General features: G+C 35.8%; 1 protein-coding gene across 1 annotated transcript in view; it reads right to left on the reverse strand.

Moving 5' to 3' along the window:
• The window catches only part of RUNDC3B (RUN domain containing 3B), a 162,062-nt gene that overhangs the window by 82,857 nt on the left and 66,846 nt on the right, over window positions 1-12,359 (reverse strand). Inside the window, exon 5 of the mRNA XM_047753923.1 lies at window positions 8,805-8,890. Within this exon, the coding sequence (XP_047609879.1) occupies window positions 8,805-8,890 (86 nt within the window). The remainder of the gene's footprint in view (window positions 1-8,804; window positions 8,891-12,359) is intronic.

A 12,359-nucleotide genomic window follows, 5' to 3' on the forward strand; every position in this document is an offset into this window, starting at 1 on the left:
GAATTTTCATCCACAAAAATTATTTAGAGCCCAAACTAAAGTAGAAAGAACTAAATTTAATTTGTCAAAACAAAAACGTACTTGGATCACTCAAGTCTTGTAGATATCTGAGGAGGAAAAAAACTACCACTGTAACAAAAAATATCATTTTAAGTGTTTCCACCTTTCTTAAAATGAATGTCCAAAGCGACTCATTCAATGGGCCTAGAGTGTCTAGCATTTTACCCTGAATGGAGCAGTGTAAATGCAAACTAAGAGGTGTCAAATTCACAATCATTTATACTGGTCTATTTTCAAAATGGTATTAACTACTGTTCTACACACACAACAAACACAAACATACATTCTGTTTTCCTTTAATTCCAAGGGTTATTAACCAAATTAAAAACTAGGAAGGTGTGATAAACAGTAATTTACGCTAGCCTTCAACACTGCAATACCAATAGGGCAGGTGGACTACCAAGGTGGCTGCACATGAGGAAGTATCCATTGTATCTTTTACAAAATGAGGATGCTAATTCCTGGAAAGCTTTCTGTTTTGGTTAATGTTAGTTAATGTTAGTTTTTAAAATACTAAAGTTTTATTTTAGGAGTTCCCATTGTGGCTCAGCGGTAACGAGCCTGACTAGTATCCATGAGGACAAAGGTTTCATCCCGGGGCCTCACTCAGTGGGTTAAGGATCCAGCGTTTGCTGTGAGTGGTGGTGTAGGTCACAGTTGCAGCTTGGATCTGGAGTTGCTGTGGCTATGAAGTAGGCCAGCAGCTATAGCTCTGATTAGACCCCTAGCCTAGGAACTTCCATATGCTGTGGGTGTGGCCCTAAAAAGACCGGGAAAAAAAAAAAAAGTAAATTTTATTTTAAAATATTTTAAATAAACATTTTGGGAAAATATCATTTAATATGGGCTTAAGGTATTTTTTTCCACAAAAGAATGTAAGATCACTGAATCTACTTTTTACAAATAATACTAAGCAAAAACTAGTTTATGTTCAATAACAGGGGCAATTAAATGGTTATAACTATATTACACATAGGCAGTGAAAATCACTCTATATCAAAAGGACACCTCCCTAACTAAGAGGAAAACATCTTTTTTTAAAATTTAAATTTTTTTTTTTCTTTTAAGGGCCACACTTGCAGCATATGGAAGTTCCCAAGCCAGGGGACAAATCCGAGCTATAGCTGCCTGCCTACACCACAACCACAGCAAAGCAAGATCTGAGCCATGCCTGCGACCTACACCACAGCTCATGGCAACACTGGACCTCAACCCATTTAGCAAGGCCAGGGAATGAAACCTATGTCCCCATTGATGCTAGCTGGATTAATTATCCCTGAGCCACAAAGGGAATTCCCGAGAGGAAAACATCCTAGTAAATGAAATTTGTCTTGTTCTTTTCCATATTCATGGGTTTATAAAGGCTGCATATATAAAGTTTATATGCTCATAATCCTATCACTGATTTTGAATAGTTCACTGTTTACCAAATACCTTTACAGTCGTATTTGATACTTGCAAAGCCCATGAAGTAAAAGCAGAAAGAAGTGTCATTCATTTCAAATTCACCATCAAGAAAAGAGTTGAGTTAAAACAATTTGCGGAGTTCCCATCGTGGCGCAGTGGTTAACGAAACCAACTAGGAACCATGAGGTTGCGGGTTCGGTCCCTGCCCTTGCTCAGTGGGTTAACGATCCGGCGTTGCCCTGAGCTGGGGTGTAGGTTGCAGACGCGGCTCAGATCCCGCGTTGCTGTGGCTCTGGCGTAGGCCGGTGGCTACAGCTCCGATTAGTCCCCTAGCCTGGGAACCTCCATATGCTGTGGGAGCGGCCCAAGAAATAGCAACAACAACAACAATAACAACAACAACAAAAGACAAAAAAAACAAAAAAAAAAACAAAAAACAATTTGCCCAAGCATATGTTGACTAACTGCTTAAGGAAGAAACTGAATTCTTCTTACTTTAAGTTCTATATAATTTCTTTCTTTTTTTTTTCTTTTTTTCTTTTTTTGGCTGCATCTGCTGCAATAAGAAAGTTCCAGGGCCAGGGATTGAGTCTGAGCTGCAGCTGCAACAATGCGGTTCCTTAACCTACTGTGCCAGGCTGGGATTGAACCCATGCCTCTGTAGCAACCATGCTGGATCCTTATCCTGCTGTGTCACAGTGGGAATTCCTATGTATTTTCTATTAACCATAATACTTCTTGTAAAACAAAAATATTTAAAGAGAATTTAACCTCTGTTATGGTCCTTAAGGAATTTTAAATGAATAAAAGGTACAAAGGAAAATTAGAGACGACTATTTACTCTCCGATAGATGTAAGCCTGGAAACAAACATCGTGGGAAAATTAGCTTCGATTAGATGTTTTCTCTGCCCTTGGAAATACAGAAAATGCTTTTATTCATTTATATAAAAGGAGGAAAATTAAAATTTCCAGCCTAAATGGAAGGAATTTCTACATATTCAAATAAGGTATTCTACAAAAAGTAAAGATATTTAGACAAATCTATATATCTGAGATTCTGTCCCTGCTCCAATGGCTGAAATGGTTGTTGACAGATTATTTTATCAACTCCTTGAAGAACTATGATTTCAATGATCCTAGAACACCAAATTCTATAGGACATATATATATTTTTTTTTTTTTCTGACTTCTGACATGGGTAATCACCCATTATTCCTAGTAATTTCCTATATAAGAAAAAGTCTACTTTCATTCATTTCTAAAATTTTTATTATTTTTTCTTTTTCAGCTGTCCCTGCGGCATATGGAAGTTCCCAGGCCAAGGAAGGAATCCAAGCTGGTGTTGTGACTTAGGCTGCAACTACAGCAATTGGCACTTCCACAGAGACAAGCTGGATCATGCAATACCACAGAGGGAACTCCAAGAAAAGACCTACTTTTATTTGCCTTAACCCCACCACGTTTAACAGTAACTTCTAAGAGATTAAAATGATTCTTGCTTGTTTCCTACTGTCAATATTATATGAGGAACTACTAAAGAATACTTAAACCAAAACTGATTTTTAGACATCTTTTTAAACCTAAAGGTCACTTACATGTTTGTTATATTGTTCTAATGATTTTTCTTTTGGCTTTTGTCTTACTACTGATATTTTAAAGCTAACCAATATAAGTGAAGTGCTTGCTATATGAGAAACTGAAACAATATTGCACAGACTTGATTTAATACAGCAGTCTTTACTGCAACAGAGGGGAGAAGAGGACAAATAGAAGAGGAAAGGATAGTTAAGAGAACTGTCCACCCTATGCTGAATATTAAGTAAATGTACTTCTAAGTTTGAGATAATGGATTTAAAAAAAAACTTATTTCAGTGAGTTCCCGTTGTGGCTCAGCGGAAGTGAACCTGACTAGTATCCATGAGGATGAAGGTTTGATCCTTGGCCCTGCTCAGTGAGTTAAGGATCCTGCATTGCCATGAGCTGCAGTGTAGGTTTCAGATAAGGCTCGGATCATGCATTGCTGTGGCTGTGGTGTGGGCTGGCCACTGTAGCTCCAATTCCACCGCTAGCCTGGGAACTTCCATTTGCCACACCTGCGGCCCTAAAAACCAAAAAAACCAAAAACTTAATTCAGTATTTAAAAGAATACTGAACTGATCAGAAAGACATTTTTATCGCTTAAAGACTTAAGACATTCATGTACATTAAAGAGGCAGATGCTATTAGGAAAAATTCATTTTTTATTCCCTCAAACTGACATATCAATAATTTGACTAAAAGTTTGATTCCTATTATGAGTACTTTCAAAGACTTTTAAAGGCTGTAAGTTTTCAACCTCTTCATTTTACCTCATAGAAAAACTGGAACATAAGTTTGCTTATATAACCAAGATTATGTAATCAATGAGCCAAGAGCAAAGCCCAAGATGACTAATCCAATAATAGTAAGATATACACTAAAAAAAAATTTCCTTTCTTTCACTGAAAATATTTTTTGTTCTAAAGACAGCATTTTTATGAGAAGGATCTAACCAAGTATAGTGACTTGAAAAAATGTATTATAAATATTGAAAGTACCAAGGTGAAAAACATATTAAAAACTTCTATTTAAAGATTTACACAGTAGACTGTATCTTTAAAGAAGTTTTGTATTTTAGAAACAGAGGCAAATTGTGAACAACCATATGACATTACTGTAATCTGGAAGAAAAGCCTCCACTTTCTATTAGGTATATTCTTTCCAGTTACTTGTATGTTGAGCAGAAAAACATTAGAAACTAGAAAAGTAATTAAAATAATACCCTAATAAGAATAATGCTTCTTTTACCACATATAATTTAATTCCAACTGAAAAATGTCTCTATAATGCTATCCTTTGTATTCATTCTCTAAGACTATTATAAGGCCTTTCAGGTCTTCAATTACAAATATTCTTTGGATGGGATCCAAAGTAAACTACCAGAATAGATTGTGTTGATACTGCACAATATCATGCTTCAGAATTTCCTCTTTTGAGAGTCAGATGTGATTTTACACACTAAAAGTGCAATATTAAAATATGAAGGCACTTATAAACCAAAAAAATTTCATCATCTACATTCTTGTTTTCTTCTTCAATTTAGTCTTTAAATAAGAAACTTAAGGGAGGAGATAAAATTCTCCCTCCTGACATACAAAACAAATTACAGCATTAAAAGAAATGTTCTATTCTATTCAAAGTCAAACTGAATCAAAATGAAAAACTGGCAAAAAAATAAATATCCAAAAAAGTCTTGCTGAGAATGTGAGATTGTTTAATCATTTTATCAACAAATACATAATGTAGCAAGAACAGATGTATCAGAGAAAGTGGTGAACAAGGTAAAGACTCCTCCTGATGGACCTTATAGTCTAGGGGAGAGGACAGGCAACAAAGAAAAAGATGATTAGAGATGATTAGTATAAAATAAATAAATTGGTTATTGAGGTATAGAAAAATTAAAGGAGAATCCAACTTTGAAGAAAGTCATTAAGAAAGACATTCTCAAATGTTTAGCCTGAGACCTTAGGCCCACACAAGTTTGATCACACAGGGCTTTGTAGGCCATACAGCATTAATAATGACTGTGAACATTTATCAAGTATGAGGCATAGCTGTAAGGGCTTTACATGAATTATCTTCTTTAACTTTACCAACATATATTATGCCATGGAGGGAGTAAGCAATTTGCTCAAGGTTCCACAGCTAGAAAGTGGTGAAAACAAGAGATGTGTTTCACAGAACCTGCTGGCTAAAGTAATAAGAAACAATTTCAATGTTTAAATGTGGGAATTGACAGGATCTCTTTTACTTTTAAGAAGACTGGTTGGAAGCTGGGCAGTGACTGGAAGGGAGCAAACTGGAATCTCAGTTGGGAGGCCAATAAGGGAGTTTAGGCAAGCGATGAGAGAGGTACGCCTTACTGTCCTAGTCATGGTGATGAAAGTAAATGGGTATATTCATGATAGATTTTGGAGATACGACTGAAAAGACTTTCTAATGGAATGACTATACAGACTGAAAGAGAAAGAAGAGTCAAATATGAATTTTAGATTTTGATTTCATCAGCCACGTGGGTAAGGCAGTGAAACCATCTGATTAGGAGGAGGTAAGCAGAGTTAAAGGGGAAAAAAAAAAATCAAGAAATCTGAATTATTTAGTGAGAGATTTAAATGTGGTATCATATGTAAGCAAGCACTATAAATGTATCTATCTCCCCTTTTTTGTTCTGGGTCCATGATTGGGAAGTGATTCCCCATGGACCCACCGGCATAATAAAGATATTCTCCATCTTCAAAAAAAAAAAAAAAAAAATGTGGTCTCACGACCATACAGATGGTAGTTAAAGCTCTGGGGAGATGGATGAAATTCTAACAAGAGAGAAAAAGAAGATCAGACAATGGAGGACTGAGTTCAGGGAATACTGATAGCTAGAAGCTATGAAGAGAAAAAGAATCCTCAAAAAGAGCAATTTTAGAGGGAGAAAGAAAAGTCAGGGAATATTATATTGGTTAAAAGCAAAGGGGTTTCTCAAAAAAAGAGGAAGTTTTCAACTATTTTAGCCAGGCAACAGAGTACCATGCTGTCAGAGAAATGTCTGTTAAGTTTTGGTAGCTGTGGATTACTGGGATTCTTTTCTTTGGTGGCATGCTGAGAGGTAGAAGCTGGACAAGAACAAGGAGTAACTCTAAGGTAACAGTGTGTATAAGACTTTTGAGAAATTTGCTGATGAAGTAGAACATGGAAATGAGCAGTATGAGAGGGGAGTACAGGTTTGGATAATATATATTTATATATTGTTACAAGAATATTTTAACTTCATGGACATTTTTTAGAGATGATTCATTTCCTTTTTTTCCAAAAAGAATTTCCCTTAAAAATTTTAAACTACTCACTCTAAAAACAGTCTACTCAAGTATTATTTCCACCCAACTGTATAAACTAAGAAACAAGACCAAGAACTCAGAGAGATTATTAATGCTTTCATTTCTATTTAGAAAAGACTATCATAAATTTAATGCAATCTTGTTATTGTACAGAAGATAATCACTGTATAAACTTGGTTTGATTTCATGAATTTAGGACTTTTGGGTTTGTTTTATGAGATTCTGATACTTTTATTTTTAAAGCCTTACTATCTTCAATATTCAGTATCTTTCATAATTAAATATATTTACTAGTGATGATAAATAAAAGAAAAAATGTTTCATTGCAAAAGGTTTATTTCAAATGTCTAAGAGTTTATCATCACCTCACTGTCCATCTTTTGAAATATCTCAAGAGTGGTATACTGCTTGAAAAGACTTCAGTAAGCATATATCAGATTCACTTTATGCAAACACTTCTTTTAGTTAAAAATCTTTATATCCTGATTTAATCATTTAATCATGATTATCAAATTGATAATCATGACCATTTTTTTCTTTGTATCTTCCAAATAAAAAATTTATTATTACCTAAAAACAGAGACAATTAAATAAAGCTATTATTTGTGCCAACTAGTTAGCTAAAAAAAAAAAAAAAAAAGGAGCCATAATAAAGGCCCAGATTTTCTTACAATCCAAAATGTCAAATATGACATCAGGACATGGAAATTAAGTTGTCATATGATTTCTATGTGTGTGTATATATATATATACACGTCTGATTTTCTCTGTCAAACTGGTTTAGAGTTGTTATTATCTGCTTTTCTTTCAGAAAAATGACTAATGACATAGAAATAAGTATGGTAATTTAAAACTGCTTAAGGCCGGGCTGTCTGATAGAACCTGCTGCTATATGTTCTATACGTGTGCTATATGTGTGCTGTCCAGTTTGGTAGTCATTAGCCAACCCGGGCCAGTGAACATCTAAAATGTGATAAAACAACTTAAGAACTGAATCAGTAATTTTATTTAATCTTTTTTCTTTTCCTTTTTAGCCACCCCGGGCCAGGGACTGAATCCAAGCCAAAGTTGTAACCTACTCCACAGCTGCAGCAATGCCAGAGCCCTAACCCACTCTGCTGGGCTGTGGATTGAACCCACTTCTTTGACACCATCAATCCCATTGTGCCAGAGTGGGAACGCCTATTTAATCTTACTTTTAATTTACATGGTGGCATGTGGTTAGTGGCTACCATACGAAACAGTACATATAAGATGTACTGAAATTATTGAGTATTTTCATTTATAAATACTTTTGAAATGGAAAAAAAGTGGTTTCCTTAACAAAAGCTATAAACATAGGTCAGTAGACCAGAGTTGAGTAGAAATCACTGTTGTCCTAATATGAACTTTTTTTACTACCACCATAAAAAATTAATAAAGTCTTGGGAGTTCCCATTGTGGCAGAGCAGAAACGAATCCACAAGGATATGGGTTCAATCCCTGGCCTCTCTCAGTGGGTTAAGGATCTGGCGTTGCTGTGAGTTGTGGTGTAGGTCGAAGGCTCGGCTGGGATCCTGAGTTGCTGTGGTTGGCAGCTGCAACTCTGATTCGACCCCTAGCCTGGGAACTTCCATATGCCACAAGTGTGGCCCTAAAAAGCAAAATAAATAAAGTCTTGTTTTGCACAATGTGCCATCCCTTATGTCTATACAACCCAAGAAGAGTACTGTACAGACCACCCTTAAAAGATAATTGAACAGGAGTTCCTATCATGGCACAGTGGTTAACGAATCCGACTAGGAACCATGAAATTGTGGGTTCAATCCCTGACCTTGCTCGTGGGTTAAGGATCCAGTGTTGCCATAAGCTGTGGTGCAGGTTGCAGACGCAGCCTGGATCCTGTGTTGCTGCGGCTTTGGCGTAGGCCGGCAGCTGTGGCTCCAATCACACCCCTAGCCTGGGAACCTCTATATGCTGTGGGTGTGGCCCTAGAAAAGACAAAAAAAAAAAAAGACAATTGAACAATAATTATACTATATAAGAATTAAAGAAATTAATGATTCATTTATATTCTTTAAAAGCAATGAAATAGATGTTGTGTGCAAAGAAAAAAATGTTAAAGCAATTTTAGAGTTAGACTTTTCTTCAAAATGGTTAGGAAAAAGTCTGTGAAGAGGATGAAACTTCAAGTGTTGAAAAAGTAAGACTCGGAAATTATTCAGAAAAAAGGTATTCAAAGCATAATGTGAAGCTTGAAAACCAAGGTAGATATATGTTTACTTGACAAACTGCATTTTCCTGAGATAACAGTGGATTTATGTGAGAAGAACAAAAAGGAGGAAATAAAACAGGTGAATAGTTTAAAAACAAGTTTTCATTCTATTCTAGTTCTAGGTCTTCAGTTGAATCTTTAAAATATATGTATTTGAAAATTAAAGGGACTTTTAAACCTGGTTGTTTTGAAGTCTCTCAGAGCTGTAGAGATGTATTCAGATAAGTGTTTTTCCATGAGTGCTACTCTGATCCAGGCTCTACCCTAAAAGGAAGAAGAAAGAATCAAATATGAAAAAAAAAAAATTAGAAGTTACAAGATATTTTGCCCATTATGTCATAAAAATACATGAATTTTAATTTGTAAATAATAAACTATTCATTTGATAAAGACTAAAAATATTTAAGTAGATGAAGTAAAATTAAATTACATATAGTATATAGTTCATTTTTTAAATTTTTAATTAAATTTTTTTTTTTTTTAAGGGCGGCACCCGAGGCATATGGAGGTTTCCAGGCTACGGGTCAAATCAGAGCTGTAGCCGCTGGCCTATGTCACAGCCACAGCAATGCCAGATCCGAGCCATGTCTGTGACCTACACCACAGCTCATAGCAATGCCAGATCCTTAACCCACTGAGTGAGGCCAGGGATGGAACCTGCATACTCATGGATCCTAGTCAGATTTGTTTCCGCTGAGCCATGACAGACACTCCTAGATTTCGTTTTTCTGAAATTGTAGGGTACAGCTTGTCAGATTAACTTTTGAGCTTCTGAAGGGACAGAACCATCAATACTGAGTTGTTTGGGTTAGAGACTTCTTGTGAATTATACAGGGAAATCACAAAACATCTCTTTACTTCAATGCCCAAATCAACATGCTAATTAAAATGAGTCCCCTTATAAAACATGAAGAGTCTATTCTCATTAATAAAAATAATGAGTCTCACACCATTTGTTTCGTCCTTCCAGAGGGAGGTTTTAGACAACTAATAATGAACAAAATTTCATTATTTATCAGGCATCTAAATCATGATTACTGAATCTGGTGACCCCAGAGCATTCTAAAAACTATTACTAAAAATTTGAACTAGAAAAAACAACCACACAACAAAAACACCCCCAGAAGCATACTCTAGAACAAAATCACAAATGTATATAATTTTGACTAAATATGAATAATTTTACTTTTGAATGTTAGGACTAATAATTTATATTTTTCTTATAATCTAAAGCATTTCTTCGGGATTCTTTGTTAAAATGAAAGAATATAAGAGATTTTGTTAGTGAAAATTTTATATTTCACTTCCTTTCATTTTCTCTCAACCTTTTCACAGATCTCCAGAAAAACCTATGAAGAGTGACTATATAGAAAATCAAAACACTGCAGTGACAGCTGAGGATAAATGTGATATTAATCTCTCCCTCCCCACCCTATATATATATATATGATGGTCCACTACCAGTATGGGGAAAAAAAAGGCATTGAAATGTCTACACTGGTAGAGATGTCTATAATTCTAGTGAGTTCGCCAAACTGTGGGACAGGAATGATAAAAGAGGAGTTAATTTAGACAGTAGTAAAACCAGGCTGGCTAGAAGCAGCAGTGTTGCTGGAAAATAGAGGGATGATAGGGGTGTGGTCAGCATGCCAGTCAATTTGCCCACTAACTTCAAAATCCTTTAGCTTGCCCAGTGCTCAGACCATTGTTTCTGCTGAGTAAGCCTAGGGGAACCTACAATTAACTGTAGCTGACTGGAAGAGAGGAAGGAAAAGGCAAGCATCAGCCAGCAGTCTCAAGTTTCTTAAAATTTCATTTAAAAGACACAGAGACTGGTAGTAGTGGCTTGATTTAAAAGGCTACATTTTAAAACAGAAGCAGAGGAAGTTGTTCTGTGGATAAAGTTAGACACAGCAGACTATGCTATTTTTAGATAAGAAACATGGGGGAAAGCCCTGCTTCCTGATTTATTAATTTCAATCCATACACAATTGGGCTGCATCTAGTTTCCTGTCCTTGGATGTTTGCTAAACTCTGTTATACTGTCATAATAAAATGGTTCTGATTTTAGTAATTTCTTTTCCTGCAACAAAAGAAACAGAAGATAAACAGACTCATAAAGTTTGCTGAGGCCATAAAGTGGGAAAAACCAAAAATTAGATTTAAGATTTTAGACTTTATCATTCAGATAATGGTGATGCACTGAAGGGTGTTGTTATTTTTACAGACAAAATATTTGTCTGTTTGCCATTAAAGGTTTTTGAAAAAAATTAGTCAATATGTCTTAAGAATATAATTAATATATGCTTGGCTTTGTTTAAACAGCGTTATACATCAAGATACTTCTTCCCAAGAATTTTGTGTCAGGTTACTTAACTACATGAGGAAACAAAAAATACAACTGGAAGACAGGAAACTCATCTCACCACCAAAGTGACCAAACTGGGGTGTTCCTGTCATGGTTCAGTGGTTAACGAATCTGACCAGTATCCTCATGGCCCTGCTCAGTGGGTTAAGGATCTGGCATTGCAGTGAGCTGGGGTGCAGGTCACAGACGTGGCTTGGATCCTGCATTGCTGTGGCTGTGGCATAGGCCGGCAGCTGTAGCTCTGAATCAACCCCTAGCCTGGGAACCTCCATATCCCACAGGTGCGGCCGTTAAAAGACAAAAGACCAAAAAAAAGTGACCAAACTGTGTAAGTTCTGTAAGAATGAGTATTCCGTGTTTTCCTACATTGATTTTCTTGTACAGTGAAGTTATCTAGTATTATTACTCTTTATATTTTAATTGTATTATCTTTACTTAAAAGCCCATTATCTGCATCTCCAATAGGCCTACTTCAATTGCATTTTTTTATATTTCTTAGTTTTGTTCGTTTAATCTTGTTCCTTATATGCTTGGTGATTTTCTGATTAAATACTAGACATTGTGGAGGAAAATGTGTAGTAGCTCTAATGCTACCTTTCTCCAGAACAGATTTACTTTTCTTCTGGTAGACAGACAGTATGCTTGAAAATCACCCTGCACCACTTAGGAGTTACTACTTTTATGCCTTTTTTTTGGACTGGTCTTCATTTGAATTTCCCTTACCCCACAAAGTACAGCCTTTCTGGGGTCTTAAATAAAAGCCTGGAGTGTTTGCAGGGCCCCTCCAATTTTTCTGATGGCCAGATTTGGGGTCATCACAATAAAGAATTGGAGGTAGGAAAAGTCAATTGGTAGTTTAAAAAGGAGGTAGATTTGTGAGTAAAAGGAATGAACATAAAAATGGTCTCTTGGCAGTACTATATCTTATTATAAAGTTCTGGTACCCGATAACACGTGCATATCTGTGATTAACACTCCATCTGCCTCTGCCTCCTTAAGTAGAAAATTTGCCTAACAAGCCTTTGGGACAAAGCACTAAGGCCGGCTTCTGAACAAAGGAAAAGGTTAACAAGAAGATGGGACCAGGAAAAACTGGGAAGGATTAGGGCTCTATGTCATAGGAATGTATTAAGGATGACACTCACGGCTCTGATGTGGGATACTGCTTAGGAAAAATTTGTCAGGTTGGAAGGATGAGTGGATATGTGAACGGTTTATGTGAGTAGAATATTCAGAAATTGGTCCAAGATTAAATTAAATTCATATTAAATAGAAGGAATGTACAGGATAAGCAATCACAAAATATGAAAGCCTAGTCCAACCAAAACCAATAACTTAGAAAATAAGAACACTCTTAAAAACAAT

Source organism: Phacochoerus africanus, chromosome 11, assembly GCF_016906955.1.
Source record: "Phacochoerus africanus isolate WHEZ1 chromosome 11, ROS_Pafr_v1, whole genome shotgun sequence".
Classification (NCBI taxonomy): domain Eukaryota; kingdom Metazoa; phylum Chordata; class Mammalia; order Artiodactyla; family Suidae; genus Phacochoerus; species Phacochoerus africanus.